General features: G+C 36.9%; 1 protein-coding gene across 1 annotated transcript in view; it reads right to left on the reverse strand.

Moving 5' to 3' along the window:
• Nucleotides 1-847: 847 nt before the first annotated feature.
• Nucleotides 848-25,858, reverse strand: part of ACSS3 (acyl-CoA synthetase short chain family member 3) — a 65,250-nt gene continuing 40,239 nt past the window's right edge. The window contains exons 10-16 of the mRNA XM_054631395.2: nt 18,240-18,335; nt 15,301-15,364; nt 7,593-7,674; nt 6,478-6,600; nt 1,944-2,043; nt 1,688-1,863; nt 848-1,413 (exon numbers count right to left, since the gene is read on the reverse strand). Coding sequence (XP_054487370.2) covers nt 1,348-1,413; nt 1,688-1,863; nt 1,944-2,043; nt 6,478-6,600; nt 7,593-7,674; nt 15,301-15,364; nt 18,240-18,335 — 707 coding nt within the window. The 3' untranslated portion in view covers nt 848-1,347. The remainder of the gene's footprint in view (nt 1,414-1,687; nt 1,864-1,943; nt 2,044-6,477; nt 6,601-7,592; nt 7,675-15,300; nt 15,365-18,239; nt 18,336-25,858) is intronic.

The following is a 25,858-nucleotide window of genomic DNA, read 5'->3' on the forward strand; positions in this document are numbered from 1 at the left end:
TTATGTAACTGGTAGAGCTCACCAACACCAAAAAAGTGTCACAAGCACAAGGCACCACGAGGGTATGGCTCATGTTAAGTGGAACCTACTACCTTTTAGCTCCTACAACAATCTGTTGGTTTATTTCATCATTTTACAGGGATATCACCCATACCTCTATCCACCACTACATAACAGTATTTCTGGAACCTTTTGGGGTTACACAAAAGGTTCTCTCTTACACAACAACATCATCTGAATTTGTCTATTACTTACTGATTCTTTCTCCGGTAAGCACTGCTGAGTTTGAGCAACTTCTCTGCTTTTATACTTTCCTGGGAGCATCTACTTTTATAAGGACCTTCACATTTATTGTTCAATTAAATACCTGCAATTTGAGAAGTAATGTATGTCAAAAGTGTATCCTCCATCCCCTGGCTTGTTGAGAACCCTGTACCTGTCTGGAATGGCCTATAACATCCAGAATGAGCTGCTTAGTATCCATATTTGCTAAATTTCTTGGTTATGTGTATCTCAGCCTAAAATGCTTAATTATGGCAGCAAAAGCACATTCTGGTGGTCCTTATCATAAGACATATAAACCACAAAAAAATTACCAGAAAATGCAAAGGGTAAATGCCTGCCTTTATTTAATATACATGGGGTTTTCTGAATATTACTGAATATTTTCTGAATATGTGGACCAATCAGGATTTTCACTGTGGACAAATCAAGATTTAAAAGCCAGGAATTACTTATCATTTTACAAAAAAGACTCTTCAGAAAGTTATTGAGTAAAAAATTTATAGAAATTTAATTTATGGCAGAAAGACTTTGGAAAAAAGAAAGAAAATTGAATCAAGAGAACTAATCTTAAAATTTTTAATTTTAGAAAAAAATCTAAAAGACAAGAACTTAAAATTTAAAAGTAAGAACAATTTATATCTGCAACAATTTTCACAATCAAATACCTTTTTTACTTTTGTTTGTTCATGGTTTACCCTTTGTAAACTGCTTTAGCCAAACAAAAGTTACTGGTCACATTATAATATAACAGATTGAAATGTAAGGTTACATGACACCAGATAAGATGGATAATCCAATGACTCCTTCCCTTTAAGACTACAGCAATGAATGAATTCTATTTGCAATTCTTAGCCATCATAATAACCAGAATATATTGACAGCATGCAGAGACTTTACTATGCGTCAGTGGCTGTGGTAAGATGGTAAAGAACACAGTAATGTTTCTGTAGTAAAAACATTTAGTCCCAAATCATTACTTGTTTTTAAAATGTGTTATTAACAAAAAAATGCTTCTTTGTATACTTGAATAACTGAAATGCTCGTTATTATGTATTATCCCATTTAATTTTTCTTTAGCAATTCTTCAATGTGTTTAAACACACTAGCATCTTCAATGGTTGGTGTTATCTGAAAAGTAAGAATACAGTAGCATGTAATAATAGATAAGAATTTCATTCAGAGATCCTTCTAAATTTATACTTCGAAAGCACTCAAGAAAAAAGTATCTGTAAAGCTCTGAAACATGAAAATCTTTTGCATAATCTGCCATAGAAATAAAACATGAAGTACTACCTGAAGTCATGGACCAGTTGCAGAACATTCAAGACAATCAAAACCACCATGTTGTGCCTTTGGATGTGCATGTGTGTCTAATTCATTGAAGCAAACATCTCTAACTTACCTTGTATGGCTTTCCACTGACAAGTGCAGAAAGAGCAGAACGTGGGATCTTGCCAGAGCGTGTTTTTGGCAGCTGTGTCACAAACATCCCCTTCTGGAAAGCTGCTACTGGACCAATGTTGGTCCGAACTCGCTCAACAATCTCTTTCAAAATCTTACTCTCTTGTGTCTTTACACCTAGTGAAGAAGGTAAAATCCTTTATCTTTTCTGAGACTTTTGCAAGTGTTAATGACATCAGTTATCAGTGAGTTCTCACCTTGTTTCAGTACACACAGTGCAAATGGAACATGTCCTTTTAAAGGATCCTCCTGGCCCACAACAGCACAGTCTGCCACAGCGGGATGGAAGAGAATACACTGAGGGATGGAAAGGAAAACAAAACTGAACCAATAATAGACAACATTTCAGTGAAAATAATGGTATGGTATGAAGAAATAACATAGACTTTTTCTTACATTTTGACAGCAAAAGGTCAGTACACCTTAGGATTCCAATTAAATGTGTTGAAGATGTACATGTCTATATATATTATTGTATATACTCACACATGCTTTTCAAACAAACAGAAGAAATAAAAACTTTAGCAGCACAAAATAAAAATATTGAACAAACAGGTAATTTCCTTACAGCTTTGTGAGAGTATCACATCTTTGGTTTTATTAATGAGATCTCTGCTGGAACAAATAACGTTTGTCTAACATTATGAGTAACATGGAACTTAAATGCAGGGAGTAAGGATGAAAACCACAGAAGCACTCCTACTACAGACTTACAAAGTCTATTGGTTCATTTTCTCTGAATCTTTTTTTTTTCCTTCTTTGTTCCTGTAAAAGCATAGTTTCAACCAAGGCCAAATACATGCCCAGCCTTGGCTGGCAGCCAGCCTAGCTTAGCTCACTCTCTTGAAAACATGAGATCTCAGCTTCCTGAGACAAAAAAGGGAATTAAACCAGAGCTTCCTTCCTTCCTACTACATGTTTACACAACATCACATTGACAAAATATATCAAACTCTTTTTTAGTTAAAAAAATGTAAGCTTCCAATTAGCCAGTTGAGATACTCACTTCCAGGAAAACAGCCACCAAGATGTCTCAGTACATACCAAGATGTATGTCACCAAGTCTGGGACAAAGCTGGTCTTAAGATGCCAGCAGTTGTGAATCCTCTTCCAAAGCAACTGGCTCTTCTTACTTTACCCCTCACCTTGGGGCATTTTGCTCTCAACAGTGCTTTCAGCACTTTTCAGTCCTCTGAACTCAACCACAAGGAGGACCTAACGTGACCCTACACAGAAGCCACATAATGTGATAGTGCTTGTTAATTTATCTGTGCATACAAGGACTATGTGCTTGCTAATAACTGAACTTCACATATTGTGTTGCCAAAATCAAAGGTTTTAGGAATAAAGACACTTTTTGGTTGTTTTTATTAAGTAGGAATACCATATTTGCATTGGCTACTCATACAATGGTGCAAGAATGTGAAAGACAGGAAAAGTACAGAGAAGACAGGAAGAAAAAAACTGAAAGAATGGAAAGCTGAAGCACTGTTGCCCCAGTTTAAAAAGGGATGTTCTTGTATGACCTGTTTATGAAACTGATGGGGAAAGGAATAATTCAAAGGGTCTATGATAACCCATCTTCAAAACACATTTCACCATCCTTAGGCTTTATAGTCAAAACAGGAAGGAGAAACTGACTCCACGTGTCATGGTCAATACAGCACACACCAAGTAGTTTTTAGCAAAATAAATCCACTCAATGTGTTTCTAGCACACTTTGTCAGAAGCTATACTCATTTCACAAACTATGATCCTAGACATGTCCCATGCCAGAAAAAAGGCAAATGGAAAACACTGACCTGACAGTAGATGCATGCTCTATCAAAGTACAGAAGCATGACCATTTATGTACAGCTTTTGAAACTGGATTATTTTTCACAGGAATTAGATATTATATGCACAAACTAAATATAGAAGAGTGCACTGGGCTTATACCAGAATCAGAAGGGCAGAAGAGCCTGCTTCAAAAAGCTGAATATACACAAATGCATTTGAATTCAGGTGCAGCCTACTTTGTTCAAAAGTCCATACTGACAAATCATATAGGGATTAATCTTATGCAAGTTCAAATCCCTACAGAGTTTCAATGCATCACATACACTTAATGCACTTTGGTCACTTACAGGCCAGAGCCTCAGTAATTCCATTTCCTGCTATAAAAAACCATTTTTTCCTGCTCTAACTCTTGACCATGACCACAGAAACCTGATAGGCTTATATTAAAAAAAAAAAAAAAAAAAAAAAAAAAAAAACCACAAAAAACAAAAAACAAAAAACAAAAATCCAAAAATATGGAAAAGTAGACTATTAAGTCTATGACCACAGTAAATCAGTAAATACTGTTTTCCACAGGAACACAGAAAAAAGATCTATACTCAACTGGCATTATCATCAAATATCATAATTACCTACCAGGCATCAACAGGACTATCTAAGGTGGAGGCCTGAATGTTGCCAGATTGTTTTGTTGTACCTTGCTTTTGTACTTCGAGTCTGTCATAAGTATTATGGTTAGCTGGAAGAGTGTAGTTATTGTAGTATTTTTTTACAGTCTATCCAAAGTTCTATCAACATGCCTCTGACTTTTCAAATGCTAACTTCAAATTACTGAAACTAGTAATTAGTAAATACCAATTTTAAAATTATCAAACTTCATAAAACAACTGAAAAGAAGAACAGAAACAGCACTAGACATTTAAAAATTGTTTAAAAGTAATAAAAAACTTCAGGAAGTGGAAATGGTTTTCCCAGTGTGATCACTGGGCACAAGGATGGATGGCAAATGCAACGGCAGACAGAAACATTGTGATCAGGGGTAAGGGATTTCTCATGATAAATTCCTCAGTTCTCAAGTCTGTTGCCACAGATAGACTAGATTTGATTAAGCTTTTTTTTATTTTTCAGGAAGGGGCAAAAAGGGACACCAGAGATTTACAGACCAAAGAAGAGGGATGGATCAACATGCAAGATGAGGTTCCCATGATGGCCACCATTCACTAACTGGCCATGTAAACTGTAACATCTACTGCATTGCAGTAAACATGGAGCTCCAATAGTATAAACAGATACATTAGACAAAGGAAAAAATTGTGTGGAGCATAACAGAGATAAAACACTTAGTCAAAGCACTAAGGAAAAACTAGTTAAACTTGTAATGCAGCTAAAATGCAAATGTAGATAACATACTTGCTCAACAAGGTGATTGCCAATTACATGGTGATTCAATGGACCTCTAATTCTGTATTTACTCATCTTACTGAGGAGGGAATTGTGGTCATCTTAACACTTTCCCATTTAAGTAGCAATTTGGTGTGCATGCATTATCACTCTTGGTTTTTAGCTTTGTTCAAAAGGTGGAGAGAAAAGCTTCTAAAATGTTAGTGTCATGAAACATTATGTTTCTAGGGGTAAGGCCTAACTAGCAGGGAGAAAAACAGAGATGCTGAGCTCAGTATAATGGATCCACAGGTAATACAGCAGGTGAGGTGATTCAATTCATCATTTGTTACAGCAGCTTCAGACCCAGGCTGAAGCAAAGAAAATGCCCCACTTGGCCCATGAGTAGTACAGCAATAAGGGGTGGGGATGAGATTCCTGCTGTGCTTCAGTAAGGGAACACAAAAAACTACTTCTAAGGGAAAGAGGTTTAAGCAGACTGAAAGCATCTTTATATCTCCAAAAACCTGTCAGGGCAGCAGCTGTTTCAGCTCCCTGGCTGATCAGTCCTTGATGGATTAATGTTTATGTGAACTTGTTCACTTCTGTGTAATTAGAATTTCTACCATTCTAAGTTTTTTAGCCTTCAAAATAAAGTAGTCACTAGACTAACAGACATTATAAACCAAAAACCCAACTTGCAGATTAGTTTCTAATTCAGTGAACAGTGAAATTCAGAGTACTTAAAAGCATATTTTTCTCTTGTACACGCCCAGCACACCTTTCCCTATATTCCCTGAATAAGCAATTGATATGTCATCAGGGAAATTTGTAACTAGCAATCAATCACAGCAACTCCAGAAGGGTGAGTGAACAATGATATGAAATTCAGACACTATTATGAACTTCATTTTTTTCAACTTTTTTGAGTTGCATGGGTATTACATTAATGACTTTCAATTTAACAGCAGGGTTTTTTACTGAAATTTTCATTGTTCATTTAGCACTGCTCATACAATAAGAGACAAAACAGCTGTCAAAAAACTCTGAAGTCTTCCCACCAAGAAAAAGCACTGAATATTAATCTCTGAAAAAAAAAAAGCAGCCAACACTGATCATTGTATTTTAGGAAAAAAAGTTTCTACTCCTAAGTAACTACACCAGTTGGTGAAACTACCTGTCACACTGATACTACACTATCCTACTGTATTCCCAAATAAATACATTATTTGAGCTAAAAGGTATGCTTCCCACCCTGCCACACTGCTCCTTACTTCCACCTTCAAGTACCAAATTATGCCTGCCTTACCAATCCCACACTATTTATTGACCCTGCTTATTATTGACTAAATTTGGTTTTTTTCTGGAAAGCATCTTAATAGAAGAACCTGAAACAGGAAATACTTTGGTTAAAAGTACCAATGGAAATGCAAACAAAACAAGTAGAAAACAAATGAGAGATCTTTCTGTGTGAGATTTTGAGATGTGAGATGTGATGAAATGTGGGATTTTTAGTCTCAGCTTCCTGCATTCATCTTTCACTCTTCTATTTTGCTGTCAGGCAATGCTCACCTCTTCAATCGCACCTGCAGAAATTCTGTGTCCGGCAACATTGATCACATCATCAGCTCGAGACAGGACATACAGATAGCCATCTTCATCCATATAACCAGCATCCATAGTATCATAATATCCCTAAATACAACACAATGAAAAATAAATTCTGAAAGACCACTAGGAATATTCCTTAATTTACCAGGAAACACAAAAATAAAAATCAAAATAAAAATATATACCTGTTTCACATTATATATGCTTTTGGTGCTTGAAAGACTTAATTCCATAATATTTGTCACCATTTTTGTATCATATTATCCTGTGCAGCTTCCCTTCCAGAAAGGTTTTGTTGTCTTTATTAATACAGAACAGAAAAAAATAGATAAACCCTGGCTTTATTCCAACTCTGTTTACTTTGATTCCTGACAGCTTGGAGAAGGATGTTGCCTGAATCTACACAAGGAAAATGGAATTACTGCAATATAATGACAGTTGTCAAATTCTGCCTAAAGATACTCCTGTTTGCTGTATCCAAACATACACTGTCATCATGATGCAATTGCACACTAAAAATAATTTGTGTGATCAATTCACTCATTTACTTTCATTGAGCCAAATCTTCCACTTTGGGCATTTGTATAGGGCCAATCTACCTATTTGTACAAGGAAAGAAGTAAGCCAGTCCTTGGATAGCTCATCTGAGAAGGAAACATAACTAATGCAGCAAAGAGCCTCCAGTGTATTCAGATGTACAGTGGACAAGTGTTATTTTGGAGTGATACAAAGTTAGCATGGCTGCATGCCAGCAGGAGGAGTGTATCTGAAGCTGTGCTAGGGTAAGGTTGCAGGTTTATATCTTAGATTAAATGACATGAAATTACTTTTTGGCTCAGAAGCTTATGGTTTACTTCTTCTGTTTCAGATCTTAAAAAAACAACAGCATACCCAAGAACTGAAATTACAGATGACAAAGGATTTATCTTGATATGGTTTTAATTATATATACATATATCAAAAACCTCCAATGAAATTGTGACAACTTATGATGAACTGTTTCCCAGTTTAAATCTATTATCATTCAGTTCTGAAGCATTACCAGAAGTTTAAATAATTGATTTCATAATTCTTACTGGAAACTTTTGGAAATACAACTTCTGAAATGTTTCTTCATTTTCCCAAAGACCTGAGAATGCTCCAGGAGGCAAAGGCAACCTTAAATAGAAAAGAACAGAAGGAAGTAGTAAGAAAAACAGATATAACAAATACAACTCATGTTCTCCATTCATTCTCTGTTCTCAGACAAATAATCATTGTCTACACAATTAGAAAAAAAGTTAAGCTTAATTACATGCCGGTAACCAATAAAAAAGGCTATGTATTATTGTCATCAAATGTATATAGCTCTGCAGGGTATCCAAGACCTTACCTTTTACATAATGCAAGCACTTCAGTACAATAATATTTGGTCTAGTAAACACTATATACTGTATTATAAATACATTAACAGCATTTAGCTTTTAACACTTCTAAGGATTAAGTATCTGTTTGAAATTTATGCATACACACTATGATACAAGCAACTGCATTATTACAGGTCTCTCTTTCTCTAACGCCCATACACACCCACACATGCATAGACAGATGAATTATCAGACACACAGATCTTCAGTTTCTGTAAAAAGATAAAACTCAAAGGAGTTCAGTCACAAGAATCTGAATGAAAATGCTTTTCTGTTGAAACTGTGCCTAATACTATTGGAAATACTGGAGAAGTTCTGTGAAAGTATACTGATACAAGTCACTAATAGAACTTTCTAAAATAATTGTACTTAAAGCTGAAAAATTATGGATTGCTTTATTATTTGAGTTTTGAATGCATACGAAAACCCTTCGTCAGTCAATGATATGGGCATGAGAAAATATAGGACACTTCACATACATATCTGCCAGCAGAGAAGCTGCAGAAACCTCAGCTAAAAAAGTGCTACTTTCTTTCTTCGAAGCTTTGACAGGGTCAAACACAGATTTCTTTAACTGACTGAGAGATATATATTCAGGCATATCAACACAAGCTTTATGAAGTTTACCCCTAATAACAGAGATCATGTAAACAAACATATTTATTTACATAAAATCATAAATGCACCATACAGATTTTGCTATCATATGCCTGTCTTGCTAACTAGCAAGTATTTAGCCAGAGGTATTTTATTTTCTGTGATAGTATCCCTGTGACACCAGAAGGCAACATCTCTAGCAAAGAAACAGTTCTCTGTAGCATAGCAATTCTAGTGTCATTACATGTCTATGATGGTCAATCACAAGAACAGGTGCCACCAGCCCTGTGACATGTACCAAAAACATTTACAAAAAGAATAGTTACATATACATATATACAGAGAGAGAGAGAGAGAAACACACTTCAAAAAAATCTTAGCTATGGTAAAACCAGTACAAACTACATTGAAAAGGTCATATCATCCAGTAATGATTTGAATGCCTGATTTTCTACAATCCTAGTTTTTTCAGCTTAATTCAGGTCAGCTAGCATAACAGAATATACTACTATAAATACTACTGCTTTTTCTCTGAGGGTTCTGGCTCAACACATCCCATACATCACATTCCTTGAAAGTACGGGTAAGGTATGGCCAGAAATGTCAAGACACTTCCCACGTAGCTACCCAGGGCTCAGGAGGGCAGGTTGGCTTCTGCCCATCTGGAAGAAATTCAGTGCCCTATTTTAAGCCTTTCAAGCTTAGTAAGCGTCTCTGTGATATAAAAACATGACCCACGGAGTGCTCGCCTTGGAAAAAAAGATTAGAAAAACAATATATTGATCCTGGTGTTTGTGTATGCATGCATTTAAAAGGGAAAAAAAAATCTCTTGTTTAGATTCAAGAAAAGCCACCAGAGAGTGGTAGTTACTATGGTTGTTACCTGGTTGCTAATAGTACAGCAATTCATAACAGCCTCAGTCATTGCAAATTTCACACTTTAAATTTATTTAGCAGTCTAACATCTTTGTGATGGGAGAGAAAGAACAATTCATATTGATAAAGTCCTTAATTTCCCCACAGCTCTATTCAATACTTTGCAGTTAGTCACTGAATAGAAAAAAACAGGTTTATTGCTGAAATTAGCAAAGCATTTTCTGTCATTGTTTAAAAATCTAAACAGAGAAGTGTGGAACATATCCCCAAAAATAAAAGCCTCACTTTCACTATTGGTTTTCCTGTCCTTGTTTGGATTTTTTTTTCAAATGGGGAGACTGGGGATGTCTCATGTTCCAGTTTGGTGGGGGGTGGGGTTGCTTGTTTGTTGGGGTTTTTTTAGGAAAATTGTATTGATAAACACATCCACAGAGCATATTTTTTGTGTGTCTGTGGAAGCCAGACTGCTAAATTAGTGGCTACCACAGGTATCTCTGCAAACCATATCTTAACAGAATACAGACATCTGAAAATCTTCCATGGCTTTCTGTGAAAGATTACTTGCAATTAAGACCCCATTCATCCACTAAGCAAAAAGTGAATGCCCTCTTCCATGTGTCAGTCTTTCACCACAATAACTCCAGAGCAATAGCCACATACAATTCTTTAATGAAAGCAGAGTTCTTGGCATCATGATTTAGTAGAATTTCTAGGTTCTGTGCAAACTCAAATTAATAAAGGTAGAATAATTCAGCTTGCCAGAACATCATTATGTGTATTGAAATTTTGTCAGGACATCAGAATTAAAATGTCCAGAGCCAAATATACCTCAAAACCACTGCTGTCTGTGGGAATGCTGCCATAAATTCCAAAGGGAGCAGAACTGGATCATAATTACATGCAAGGAGCCAGAAGAGAGAAAATGAGACTGTCCAAAAATAAGAGCAACCTGAAAACAGACATCTCTTGTTTTTATCAATCTCTCCATAAAAAGGAACATTTTGAGATGTTTGATATGGGTCTTTCTTTCCCTAGAAAATGTAACACACACCCACAATAACTCAGCATTTAAGAACTGTTGCCTCTTTGTCTAAAAACTGAGTTGATACACAAGATCTTTTGGTGTTATTTTTACTAAGAGATATATTGACCAAAAATGCCAGGAATGCATATGTAAGCATGACTGCTTTCCTTTCACAAGGGACAGGAACACAGAAGGCCAAGATAGGAGTAAGTAGGTTCCTTCATTATCATTTTCAAAATACACAAAGAAGTTTGCTTTGCTTGGTTTCCCCTTGGGACATATTTACTGTATTTCTGTAGCTGTCTGTTACCAGCACTGTAACAGCAGTACAAATTGCTATTCTACATTTACTCCAGTCAAAGAAAGATTAAAATTGTTGAATTACAAGAACACAGATCCAGGCCTGTTTCTCATTTAAAGGTTGAATACATTTAAAATAGCATCAGGCAAATGAGGCAAACTGTGTAAATTAATGATTTAAATCATATGAGTTCATTTAACAAAGATTCATTCTGGTTACATTTTACAAAGATAAGCAGGTAATTTCATTATAAATTAGAGAGACTAAGATGAATGAGCTTGACAGCATCACAAAAAAACTCTGAAGTATTTTAACAGTAACTGTTTTCTGGTACAGAATTTTAAATGACAGTTATTATTTGTTTTTTTAAGCATTGTTTCACAGTTCATTTATTTTTCATACAGCAATGGTAGACCTTTCAAAGAACAGTCCACCTTTAGCTTAGCCCAAGAAATCTGACTCCCACATAGCACATCCTTTCAGAATGCCACTCATCAAAATGGTGTAAGATTCCTTGTTAATGGAACCAAGCAATTATAGACAGAGAACCCCAAAGAGAATTTGCACAGAAAAGCAGATTTCTGAAATGAAATAATAAATTACTGGAGATGTTACCTTGCTGGAATTCAGAAAAGACATTCTTTTATTTTATGGTAGGCAATGATACTCAGAGTCTATTCATTACAGCCAGTCAAAGTAAGTACAAGCCACTGTTAAATGAGTTTGGGCTTCTGAATGGAACAAAATAATCTCAACTGGCAGCTATAATTATTACTCAGCATTTATGTAGGGTTGTGCATAAACATCACTCTTATAAAAATTTTTGATTGCAAGTTTGAAAAGCATCTGGAAGCTTTTTCAGACTCTAGGAACAACAACACAGAAAAAAGGGTGAAGAAGAGTAGAGGATCTTGAACGTCATCAGTCTGCATGAAATATTACTTCAGTTAGCTGAAAGGAGTGACAAAAGTAGTCGATCTCAGTTTGGATTTTGCTTTAGTGGGAAAAGAGAAAAAGCCATCAAAAACTAGTGAAAGTGCTTGGAACAATTTCAAAATAAGGAAAGTTCAAATGGTATTTACATGTACTCAGCCAGAGATCTGCTAGAAAAACTATCTTTGGACAAATTGCTCTCCATTGGAAGACCTACTTAATGTTCTTTCTGTAAAGGGAAAAGACAAAGCTGATAATCATATAAAGGCTGTTAGGAAGGTAAATCTTTTGCACAGGTATTTAAACTGACCTTCCATATAACACAGGATGAAAGATGCCATCTACTAAATCCTGCCTCAACCCCACAACTTTTGTTTAAAATAGGTATCTAAATTAGGCCTAAAAATATCAGTAAACCACCATACTCCCAAGAATTTATTCCAATGTCTTAATACTTTCACTACTAAAATAATGCTTTAATTGTTATCTGAATGCATCTAGCTTCAGCTTCCAATTTATTTATGCTAGATCAAACAGCCATCTCTCAGAGATTTTTTTTCCCCTGGCCTTTAAAGGGTTACTATTTTACTGATCTTGGGTGAATTACATACCACAGGTTTTCATATTTTTCATACCATGAAGATTCTAGGTCACTCATTCATATTTTCCTCAAAATGCAGTCACTTTCTCAATAGTCTTAAAATACAGTTGTAAGAACCAAGCATAATGCAGCAATGGATGTACTAACATCACATCCACAGACAGTAATGTTGGCTCCTCTTCAGTTTCCCTACTCAATAACAAGGGATCATATTGCCTGCAGTTAGACTAGCAGCTACATATACAAGTGTATTTTCAAGTGTGCATTAATTAAAAATATCTATTTCTTACAGGCTGTAAGAATAGATATTTTAAATACTGTACTTAGGAAAACTGCAGGCCTCAAGCAGCCCCAAATAGTCTCTACCAGGAGTTAGTCTAGGATAAAAACAACCAAAAGCTGCAGTTTACCACTTCTGCACAGCTGTCATTGTAAGCAGTGCATGACCACTCTCCTCTCCAAGAAATCCTCTCCAAAAACACTGAAGTATGTTTCTCAACTCACCTATGCTACAGGTGAAGCAAATCCCTGTGTTTCTTCATATTTTACTAAGCTGTATGAGCTGTATATACTAAGAATAATAGTCAGAACTATCCTGAGTCCCTCCAGCTGCAGGGGGACATGCTCTGGGCTGACAAACAAACACTGCTAGCAACAAGGATCATCTCCACTAATTTAAAGGGTCTGTACATGCAGAAGACTGCTGAAGAGAGAAATGCCTTCTTTGAAAGAAGACTTCATGAAACCCCGTTTTAATAAAAAAATAAAATAACACAATAATAACAGACATGATAAAATAATAGTATCCCTGTGAGATTACACTTTCTTGAGTGATATGCTGAAAAAAAAAAAAAAACAAAAAACCAAAAAAACCTATCTTTTCATTATTAATTCCTTTGATTGCAGCAAAAGTCATTCTGAGCAAGATAAAACAAAACAAGTGAAACAACCACAAATCAATATATTAACACATTTGTAATCCCTTGAGAAAACATCTAAATGTGGGGCAACATTAGGGAAGTCTGTCTTTCAACTTGTTTGGCAGAGTTGCTAAACCCAGAGTTCATTCCACTCCTCTTTTGGTAGATAAGGCTAAGTACCTAAGCCAAGTGTGCCACTCCTGCAGGCACTGGAAAGACATGAACACATCTGGAAGGTGATTTACTCCATCCTAGTTGAATAACTAGGCATGAATAATATAATGAATAACAATAACTAATCTGGATATCTAAGCAACTAGCTTAGAAAATACCTTTTCTCTCTCCATTGATTACGATCCTGTGTTTTACTATGGCTTCAGGCGTTACAGAGGTGAGAGCTTTGAAAGACAGTTTTCCACCCTGAGCTGGGTTGCTGATACTGCAAACCAAAGTCTACAAAAGACTGGAGCAATTTTAATTACTTGTGCTTGGTATGGATGTAGATACTCAACAATGGAGCGAATGCCCAATCTTATACGTGTCTCCAGAAAACGACGCCTAAATATGAGTCCACTTACTCGGGGGAGCTAAACCTAGGCCTCTGTGTCCTGCTGGCTTAGCTGAAGATGCTGACAATGAGGCAGGGTATAGACTTCATCCTGAAAACACACATCTGCATCACACAGTACAGTAAGTTCATGTGATACTACTTTAGTCTCCACGGGGCTCTAGTTACGCAAGACCAGTCGTACAGCTGAGTAAAAAGCCTCCCCACCTCGGCAGCTCCACCTCCCACATGAGCACCGCGCCAGCCCACCCACACTGCTGGCGCTGCACGTCTGCAGCTCCAGTGCCTGCAGCTTCTGTCTCTCACCCCCAGCTCATGTGCCTCAGCCAACTGAAAGCCTCAGCTAATTGTGCTAACAATTCAACAAAATTGGTACATCCATCCCAACGCTTCAGCTTTTGACAGATTTTCAGTTCACTGAAGGTTAATACTAATCTTTGCATTTCCTTTCATTTGTCTAAGCAAGCAGTGAAGACTGAGCTACCACAACTCTCCAAAAATCTACCACAGAAGAAATGGATGAATACATTTCCTTTGGGACTTGTATTATCTTGCAGTTAAAAAGTGTTCAGTGCTGAAGTTATTTTCTGTGACTGAAAAAAAAGGTGGGCACAGATACCACATTCATCACAAAGCAGGTGTCTCTCTCTGAGGAAAAAAAAAATGTTTGAGGAAAATGCCATTAGTCTGAAAGCCTGTAAAACATCCAGAATACAGAGCTGACATGGGCTGTAAAGAGCACTAGCCCATAGAATGCTACAAGAGTAAGGAAAGATCCTGGCAACAGTGAGAAGGCAGCAGGCAAGATAAATGTAACTGATGTTCACAGGATGATCTAAACCGAGTCCTTTTTATCTAAGGAAATGTGCCTTAGAAAGGTGTACTTTCAAAAAGAATATTAGAATGTATGGAACTCATCTGTCAGAAGTCTGGTAAATGCTACTAAAAATCACCTACATGATGCACAGCAGGATTTTTTTATTTTTTACCTGAAGTCCTTTCCTGCATGTATTTTGTCCAAGTACTGGTCCAAATGAACACTCTTTCATGCAAAGCACACACAGGAAAATCTTGCTGATTTTTTTTTTTTTTACAGAGAACAGAAAATACATGTTCTCCCTCTAAGAAGGTGCATCAGTTGGGATTAGGAGATCATGAAAGAAGAGGCAGCATCACACCTGTAAACTGAAGCACACCAATCTGTACTGCTGTACTATTTCACTAAATGGAAAGATACAATAGTGAAGGGAATGATTCAGTACCTTGCTCATTAAAAGAGGAAAGCATCATTCTGTGCCAACATTCTGATAATTAGGAAAATGGTAAACTTTGCTGTAGTGTAAGAAAAACTCATCCATTCACACAACTTTGTCTGCAATTTTTCAACATTAATGAACATAAAACATTCAGGGAGTTTGGTATCAGTATCAGAGACAGACAGACATGCTTTTCAATCCTCATTACTTCAATTATTCTTATTTTTATATAAACTTTAGTCAAAAGATAATCAACCCATGTAGGAAGTTTCTTTTAACTGTATGATATTTATTTTTCTTACTTTACCACAATATTTCCCAAAGTCTTTGCCTTCACTGGTTTCTTATTTTCATCCAGAATCATGACTGTAAAAAAATAATATAGGAAGGAAACTCAAGTTTAGTAGTGTATTTTTAGGTGAAGGTAAATGTCTTTCTTTATGGATATCAACTTATGTCACACTTCAGAATGGCAATACACCAAGCAACAGAAGGAATTAAGTAATTTGGGAGTGCCAAACTGGACAATCTCACAACTTGATTAACATTCAGCCTTAAGTATAAAAAGTCTTAAATAATACTTGTGCTTTGGAAGCAGAAATAGCACAAAGTCCCAAAAGGGAATAATAGAACTAAAAAGTAAAAGAAGCTTCCATACTGGAAAATCTAAACTTCTACACAGCAAAGAATCATTAAGACATGTGACAAATATAAATTAAAATATGTGGGTGACATGAGCAAGAAATAACAACCAAGATGACTGAAGCCTAACCCAGTTCATGTGAGAAATACTATTAGCAGTAAATAAGTATATCTGGTTTTCACAGGCTCTCAGGAATCTCAGAAAAATGCCCTTCAGCTAACAACGTTCATTGTAGTCTAGCATGAAGAGATCAAGTAATTCTTGAAGTACCCAAAGCTGCACAGCAGGGTAATGCTCAAAGTACAGGACAGAATCCAGACTTCCCAAATGAAGCCGTTTCCCTGGATGGCAGGGCTTCAGTAAAAGCATCCATATCCTGATAGTGAGATTTCTGAGTTAATCATCTGAAATAGCCTCTTTTCTGCAGTTATCTGGGAAATTAAGCTACTAAAACCATCCACTCCATTTCAAGGTGTGGGCATAAGAAAGGAATGACAGACACCACCTTGGCCTATGATAATGAAATTACTTAAGGTGAAGCAACTAAACCATAGAAAAACAGGGAGGGAAGATTCTGACAGACTGGGCTGATAAGAATTACATGCTTTTTGAAGCCTGCCCAAGCAATGAAAGCAATGTTCAGCTGTATCTAAATCTCTACAAATAATCTTACATTCTGGATTACAAAGTTCCAGAGGACATGCGGAAAAGTGGATGACAGACTTCTGACAAAAACTCTGCTAAAACCTATATGAGTAATAACATATCCTATCCCTCCAAAGAGCACCAGCATCTGTAATTTATTCCTTCTGGCTGAAGCTATTCCTTTGAAGATGATGGTAATTTTAAAGTAACTGAAGAGCCTGCTGGAAGCAATGGCTCCGCACACAGACACAAGCAAGTACACAAGGCCAGTTTTACACAGACAGACTTGTGTAGCTGTCAGTGTTTTCTCACCTATTTTTATGATACTAAGTAAAATCTAATCAGTTTACTGTAACTGTTTCATCAAGTTACAAATCCCAGTATATATCCTTGCAAGCTACATACTTCAATGTAGAAAAACTTGGGGAAGTGACATACTATGCTGCTCACTCCTGAATTACTGAAGAACTGACTTGTTTCTTCAAAATGTGGGACCTGCTTCAGTCTGAAAATGCACTGCAATTACCTGCAAAGGTTCAAGCAGATCAAGGGAAAAGCACAGTATAATTTCTGATTAAAGGCAACAGAAATTAATTATTTTATCTTGACTCACTTTTAAATGCAATTTGTGCCATTACACTTTGATATCATAACTTTTATTCCCTTTGTCCCTAAAAATCACCAACAATTCAGTTTCTTTCTAGCAATATGTAATAGGAAAGAATTTTTACATGTTAAAAAAAAGCAGATCTTGCAACTTCCTTTATATTGCAGCATGTCTTTACCAGCCCATTTAGAGTTGCATGTATAAACTAAAACCACTTCTAACTGGCATAAGGATCTCCTCTACTAAGTATAGTAACAGCAGGAAAACAACACCAAAGAGAAGTGGATGACAGCAAGACAGCAGCCAAAATAGAGTAATTTTTAAAAATCACTAGTTTGTGAATAGCTGCATTACAGGACATATTTGGTCAAAGACTGAAAGTAGTAAAATTATTCTGTAAATCTTTAGTGAATTTCAGTGCTCATTTTTTGTTTCCTTTATATGGTATGCTAAAGACATTTCCATCATTCTCTTTGAAGAAAATTTTTACTTACACTAGTCCCAATGTTCCAAAATATTCACCAGAAATTTTTATATTTTTGTTACTCATATTTCTTCTTAGTCCTGACTATCATCTGATAACATGTGTGATGCAATTACATTCTTTCACCCTTTCCTACTTACTAGAACTCTGGAGAAACTTCATGGCTTTATTTTTAAGCTATTGCTCATCTTCACGCCATAACTGTATGTGCAGAAACCAAGAGCTGCTAAAAACATTTGAGTTTTTTAATGTTCACCACCATTGTCATGTATTAAAAGAAAATAACAGCTTAGATCTTTCTGACCAATTATGTGAGAACTTCTTCTGAACCACTTGATCTTTAATGCAATTATTTTTCAGATTTCAAGAAACGCTTTAAAATTGTGTTAAAATTAGGGTTCTCAGGTATTAAAATGCATTCTTAATCCTGTAGCTTCACCCCTACATGCAAATACCTTCCAGACAATGAGTTCTCGTCCTTTTTGTGCTGGTCCATAGCCTACCATTTCTCCTGGCTGGAAATAAAAATGCTGCACAGGTACTGAAAGACAGTTTGTTTAACAGCTCTCTCAACTTCTGCAGAAGTGCAGAAATGCATATAGAAGTATAGATGAGCAATGTTCCAAAGTATATGCTAGCCTTTTCATATAATGAAGGCAGAAGTAGTTGATCAATTTTCTTGAAGATGACTCTGAATTTTTTATTCAGAATCACATTCTACAAAACACAAGAAAGCAGGGAGGAAGAAAATATCTTAATAAGACTGTAATTTTCTTTTACTACAAGATATGACAATTAAGGAGCACTTACTCGGGAATATAAGCAATGTCCTTTCTTAGTAACATTTTTAGCACAGTCTTACCATTATATCCTGGCACTGGTTTTCCTGCCTGTCCAGGTGGAGGTGTTGTAGAGTTCCCCAAACCAATGCAGGAAGCCGTAATTGCAGAACCAGATTCTATTAAGAGAACACACATACTGTCAGTTAAGGCTGGCTTTAGTTCCATTCATTATTTACTAGTTCGAAGTTTTTTGATGCGCAGCACATCATAATTTTTTTTTAAAAATTCCTAGACAAACAATGGAAGATTCAGAATTCACAGAATCATAGAATATGCTGAGTTGGAAGGGACTCCCAGATATCACTGAAGTCCAACTCCTGGTCCTGCACAGGACACCCCCAGGAATCAAAACATGTGCCTGAGAGCATTGTCCAAACACTTCTTGAACTCTGTCATGCTTGGTGCTGTGATGCTTGGAACTGCCCTGGGGAGCCTGCTCCAATGCCCAACCACCCTCTGGGTGAAGAGCCTTCTCCTAATATCCAATCTAAACCTCCCTTGGCTCAGCTTCGTGCCATTCCCTTGAATTCTGTCACTGGTCACAAGAGGGAAGAGATTGGTACCTGCCCCTCCACCTCCTCTTTTGAGGAAGTCGAAGGCCACTGTGATGTCTCACTTCAGTCACCTCCAAGCTGAACAGACCAAGTGACCTCAGCTGCTCCTCATACAGCTCCCCCTCAAGGCCATTCACCATCTTTGTAGCCCTTTTCGGGACACTTTCCAATAGCTTTATCATTTTTATATTATGGCACTCAAACCTGCCCCCAGCACTCAAGGTGAGGCTGCCCCAGTGCAGAGCAGAGCAGGACAATCCCCTCCCTTGCCCAGCTGTGATGCTGTGCCTGATGCACCCCAGGACAGGGTTGGCCCTCCTGGCTGCCAGGGCACTGCTGACTCATGTTCAGCTTGCCATTGACCAGGACCTCCAGGTCCCTTTCCATGGCACAGCTTTCCAGCCTCTTATTCCTCAGCCTGTACATCCAGGGTTGCTCCATCCCAGGTGCAGAATCCAGCACTTGTCTTTGTTTAACTTTCTTGTCTCATTTCTCCTTACTCTGACAACCTCTCTATGTTCATTCCAATTGGCCTGATCCTGCTTCCAGCTCCTGTGTATTTCCTAGTCACACTTAAGTAATGACAGGAGTTCTTAATTCATCCACATAGATCTCTTCCCCCTTTGCCTGATTTCTCGCCCATCAGGATGCATCATTCTTGAGTCTGGAGGAAGTGATCCTTGAATGTCAACCAACTCCCTTGGAACCCTCATCACTGCAGGATCTGTTCCTACAGGATTCTTTCAAGAAGACCTTTCGAGGCTGAAGTTAGATCTCCTGAAGTCCATGATTACAGTCTTGCTGTCCTGTTTCCTCCTTGCCCACTACTGAATTCCACAACAGTCATTACATCCAAGGCTGCCCTCAACTTTCACATCTTCAACAATGCATTCATTACCTGTTTGTTAGTATAAGGCTGAGGAGCACACCATGCCTCAAGGGATCCTCCACTACTTGTGTCAGAAACTCGTCATCAATGCTTTCCAGTAATGCTGACACCTTCCTAATCATCCCCACAGTTAAGCAGCTAGAAATCCTTCCCTCCTCACCTTCCTCTCTTTTCACGTAACATTTTTATATTACCAAAGTTGTTATCATAGAAGAAGAATAAATACTATCAAGTCATATAAAAGAGAGTCTAAGACTGAAAAAATCCCAGTTGCTCTTCACTCTTCCCATCTAAGGAAACAATCTACAGAAATTACTTTGAAATGCTGCTGTAACTCTGAGCCACAGAAAACAAAGTGTAGCAGAAACACAGGATGAGACTTTACTTTAAAAACATGACTATATCATTCTGATGATATCTCAGGTCACTTGGCCTGGAATTCATAGTCCATGCCACCTAGCAAACAAAGTAGGTTTGTCTCCAGCTGTATATGTATATGTATATCTATATGTATATGTATATCTAATCAGTATGTTCAAAACTATTTTCAGTATACTTGCACCAGGAAATTAAAGTCATTTTTGCTGTGAATTTTTCGATCTTCCATAGCATTCATCTTCCACTTCAGAAGTTGTGTGACTATTCAAGTGCTTAAAGAAGGAAAAACAAAAACAAACTTACAGACTCTTGTAGTGTTTTTACAGTAGGTGTCAGTAAGTAGCTGAAAGTTTAGCATTTACAGCACAGCTGAACTGGGGCCTAAATACAACTGTGGGACACAGAATAAAAATGATCAACCCTCCATGCTAAAAAAGACAGGCTAAAAAGTTGGCTTTGTTGTTTCCTAATCTTTCCCCATTCCATCCTCTACTCCAGCTAGTGCAAATTCCCTGCACAGTCATGGGGGAATCTTTTCTTCTAACACACAAAACACCCAGGCTACAGTTAAAGTGGTGACACAACATCAAAATAATCTACCTTACCCCATCTGTGATCACACTGAGAAGTTGTAGAAAAACAAAACGTTTTCAACAGTATTTTCTGTTGTTTCATCTTCAGTATGTATACTGAAGAATTTTCCTCTTTTACTTGGAACAGAATGAACAGTGAATTGGAAAAGACAGTAGAACAGAGAGTTTTCTTTTTGACTGTGCAAGAAGTGGAAGCACAGTGTATATGTTGCTTTACATACTGCACACCAAGAGCTACAAAACAAACTGCAGCAGACAGGCAAGAACAACAGTCTCCTATCACCAAAACACAGGAATTAGGTTTGCTACTGAGAGACAGGGAACACAGCACCACTGTAAGCCTGATGTACCAGTAACATTGGTGTGGACTGGGAATTGACAAGCATTTCTCATCAAGAGTCTCAGTCCAAAGACCCTGAGGGGAGTGGAAGAATTACTGAAAATTTGTTTGGGTTTGCCTGACTCTCTAGTACACTGCTAATGAAATCAACAGAAACTTGAAAGGAAACTTCAGTTTACTAACTTGTCTGGTTTCTTACCTGCTTTTTGGACAAAGGTGACTAAGCCTGAATGAAAGTCCATTTATTCTGGAGAATCACAAGTTCTAAAACTTTGTGAAAAGGTCTTTAAAACTGTTGCTCTTTCTTCTTTTCAATTATCAATGGATATATAATTTTCATATTTACTCAGTGCTCTAATCTCTAAGCCATACATTCAGTTCCCACAGGGCAGTAAGACTTTTTATATACATGTAAAAAAATATGGGGTTTTTGGTACTTGGATCAGATAATAATTAAGAGAGGGAATCCCAAAAGCATCTGCTCTTTAGATTAGGTTAGCTGTTCCTGAATGCTAAAGATTCCCCTTCAATATAGAATCACAAAAGGAGTACTGTCAGAGGACAGCATGAACCTTTGTGCTGTACATTTCTTGGGAAATCAACATTTATCTTTCAAACAGGATGCTGGATTGAAATATCAATTTCCCAAACCTATTAGGAAACAACAGCCTCTTTCTAGGACAGTTTTTTTCTATCACCAAGAAAACAGTCTGAGTTTAAAGGAGAATTCAATTCAAAATCCTCCTGAAAAGAAATCATCACGGTTCAGAAGAACACAGGATTTTAAGTGTTATTTAAAAGAGATATATGTGTAATACAAATACTGTGTGGCCCTTTATTACAGATTTCCAATAAATAATGCTGCTTATGAATCTTTGGTTTCAATTAAGGTTGTTTTCTTTACAATTCAATTCAGGATCTATGTTCAGGTTACAAGATTCAGGTCTGAAAAGTTGAAACAGTAACAGTCTGAAGAAGGATAACACTTGTCAAGTGCACATTGTATTCCACCTATGCCTTAAATCAAGTTTCTGCATATACGAACAGATGTCCCTTACCTGCCACTCATTTGTTTATAGTTGAAGATTCTCTGAAGTTAATGCATAGCACCTAGACAGATTTCCAATGCTGAAGACTTTAGGAACTTCCATATTTTTAATGCAAGGAACAGAACAGTAGGTTTGACTTACAGTCTCTTTTGCAAACATTTTGCACATTAACTGTCCACTCACTAAGCTACCAAGTTAGCTTTCTCTCCAGCTGTGGAAGGCTTTTCAGGGGCAACCAGATCATAAAACCAATTTCCTTTCTGTATAACACCTTAAGATGTGACAATGAAACAGCTATTTAGAAGAGCAATATTTTATACTGGGAGAACAATGTTTCACAACTAGTCTGGTAAAGGTATTCAACATCTGCTCTGACTTATAATGAAAACAATATGGTGTACCTCTGAGAATAATGAAAAGCACTTCATTGAGAAAAAAAAGAGAGACTTACTGAGAGATGGCCTTAAAATCAAGACTGTTCAAGTGTCCCAATCCCCTCCTTATGCTTCTTCTTTTCAGAATAAGGGCTAATGTAAAGAAATAGTCCTCAATAATCACAGATGTGACCTTCTTTATTTTGTCCCACTCTACCAGTAAGCGAGTGATACTATTATAAAGCTATTTCAATATTATTGAAATATCCAGTATAAATTGGACAGCTAATAAGTAGTCTGATACATGAACTTTTTTGCATTTGCACCTTGGAAAACAATTCTTATGCCAAAGAAGGTGCTGCTGATCCAGAAGCAAAAAGTGCACTCTCCTACAAGTAGCTAGGGTGCATAAAGCCTGTGACTTTATTAATCAGAAAGCTTCCACCTACCCATGTGCCTGATTTGCAGAAGCTGCATTCTGCCAAATTATGCAGAGCAACAGCTAGAAGGCTTTGTGCTCAAAACTCTCTTTCTCATTCACAGTCAACAGTCAAGTTCAATCAAAATAAACAGTTTTGAAATAACTCAGGACTTTCAAGATGAAAATCTACCACTTACTTACTCTGTGCCACTTATATTCCTGATACATTATAATTTCTATACTATGTCTCATATTTCTCAACATAGTAGACTGCCATGCTGCTGAAGTATTGGTTTTTTGGTAGGAAATACCTAGGCAAAATACATTGCATTTTGGAATGAATGTTTGAGCTTGGGCTGTGCTAAGTTAGTAATGTAAAGCTGTCTGCTTTGAATTTCTCAGAAGGCAATGGAGAGCCACTAAAAGCATACAAAAGAGGTAGGAAGTTGTTATGTAGCAGGAGAAGGAAAGAAGAAAAAGGAGCAACTGTCATACATTAACATATTAATGAATGCAATAAATATAATACACAAAATTCTCACTGTGGCTATGCTGTTTTGAGCTATTCCTCTGGCAAGGCTGTCACTTCTGTTGTGGGGAATTAAAGGAATTACTACAGCAGCAGACTGCACTGATAAAATGGAAAGGAGAGTCTGTGTAGCAGGAAAGCTTAGGCAGCACTCATTACAAATCCACTCACACCACAAGAATGTACCTCTGAAGAGACTCCTTCCATATGCTGCCTCCACACAATGGTCATTTTCATTATGTCAGAAAGGGTAAATGAAGAATTCAATAAAGTTACAGCAAATGCTTTCTGGTAAGGCAACAACTATTGGGCATTCTGGAACAGAAAACCACAGTACCTGATGAACTACAGGACACAAAATCTGCATCACAGTATACCATACTGCTTCCTTAAAATAAAACTGAATCTAACACATCACAGAAATAGTATGCACTGGCAGTGTCCTGAAGATTCAGGGGCCAGATCATCAAGCATTCACACAGACCTCAGTTCCTTCATCCTTTAACACACAACTGCACAGAGCAAAGAAGCCAGTTTCCGTCAGTCCTTTATCACTAAAAGCCAAGCAAGCTTCTAACTGCAGCAGCAGTAAGCTGCCTCACTCACAGCTTGGATTTAGCACTGTTAACCCTGACAAATTGTGTCTAGTCATGCTGCAGGTTGGTAGCCCAAGCACCAGCTCAGTCTTATGCTTACTGATGTTGGAAGAAAATTTCTGATAACTGCTTTAGCCTCTGTACAGTACAACTCAGCCATGCCTTCAGCAAGACCTCAGAAGTATCTTGTGTAAATTGTGTAACTTTGCCAAGCTGCTTTCTTTGCTGCTTCCCTGGAAGAGATCCACACCAGGATGGTGCATGACACATTATTTTATTAATGTGTAAAAAGACTAAGCACACATGGCTGATGCTGGGTATTAAAGTAGAAACAATCTGATGCTCATTACCCATCAACACTAAAACAAGGACATGACATCTGGCCACTATTATCCCAGCGCACCAAAGGGCACAGATAAGGACAGTTTGGATAATCCCAATACAATGTGATGTTTGATGCTGCTACAAAAATCCACAGCACTGCTCCACCCACATTGTTAGTATATATAGCTATGCTATGATTTTTACCACATTCTAAGAGTAAAAGCTAGTGAAAACTACTTTCAGAGCTATGATAATTATACTCTGAACCTCCCCATCCATTTTACTCATTTCTCTTCATTTTATTTAAGCTTGTCATCAAATGAAGTAAAATTTAATGAAAGAGCTTACATTTACTGAAATTCTATCTAGCAATATATATAGCATGGTACTACAGCAAATTATAACAAAAAACTGAGAGGAACCACAAGAAGACAGCAAGGACTGAAGAATCTGAAGAACTGTAAATTCTTAAGGATGCTCTGATTCAGTTTCATCAAGTGTCAGAAAGAAGTATGAAATTAAATCCAGTTCACACATAATACACCATTAGATTAGATTAAAGACAGTCTGTCATCCTAAATGATAAAAGGTTTTGCTGGCTTGTAGCAAAACTTCAAAAACTTTTTCATGAATTGTTTAGTATTTTATTTCACTCCTTGCTTCTGAGGACTATGACATGCAGCAAAAAATTCTTAAACACTCACTGTAATTATAATTTATTTTTTCTCCATCTGGCTGCATTCTTAATTATTCCCCTTGTGAATTAAGCACATGCAGCATCAACACAATAAATATCATATGTGAAGAGAATAACAAAATATGGTAAGTGAGGAGCAGGGGTCTACTTTAGCAAAAACCTCCAGAAGCATCAGCTTTAAGGTGAGCTATGCAAGTTTGGTGGTTTGTAATCAAAGTTTTCACACTTGTCTTGTAAGGAGTTGAAAAACTCCTTGTAAACTTAAATAAAGCTAGGGTAAAGAATAAGCAGTAAATAACTGGAAAGATTTTCAGTCAAGACTTTCTTGCTCTAATGTTATTTAGAGAGACTCGCATCTAAAACATGACCTTGTCCATCAGGCTGCTTACAATTTAGGGAACATTCATTTGGCAGAAGATCAGAAGAATTTGTTACCTTGAAGTGGCTTCAAAATGTTTTTTCATCCCACTAGCACTCTATAAAACAGAACATAAAACCTCTCCAACTTAATTGTAAGCCTCATGGAAAAACAACAGTGTTTTTCACCTATTCTTCACACCCAAGTAAAATTAAATTTTACCTTTCTCACTTGGTAAAATTGTACACAGAACCTTAAAAAAGCTCTTCTTAACTGTCTAACTTCTCTACTCAGAAACTGCAAAGAAGAAACTGTAAAGCAGAAACTTCACTCAAAAAGCATGGAAAAGAGATATAAATAGAAAATGAAGCAATATTTTTTTAAGTGTGACTAAGATTCATGGACTTACGAGAAAAAAAAAAGTGACAAAGTGAGCTAAAAGTTTTGAAAACCTGAAGTTCCATTTCTCAAAACAGAAATCCATTTTATTTATAAAGTTATATATTTTCTGAAAGTGCCTGCATTTCCATGCTTATT

This window comes from Agelaius phoeniceus, chromosome 5 (assembly GCF_051311805.1).
Source record: "Agelaius phoeniceus isolate bAgePho1 chromosome 5, bAgePho1.hap1, whole genome shotgun sequence".
NCBI classification, from domain to species: domain Eukaryota; kingdom Metazoa; phylum Chordata; class Aves; order Passeriformes; family Icteridae; genus Agelaius; species Agelaius phoeniceus.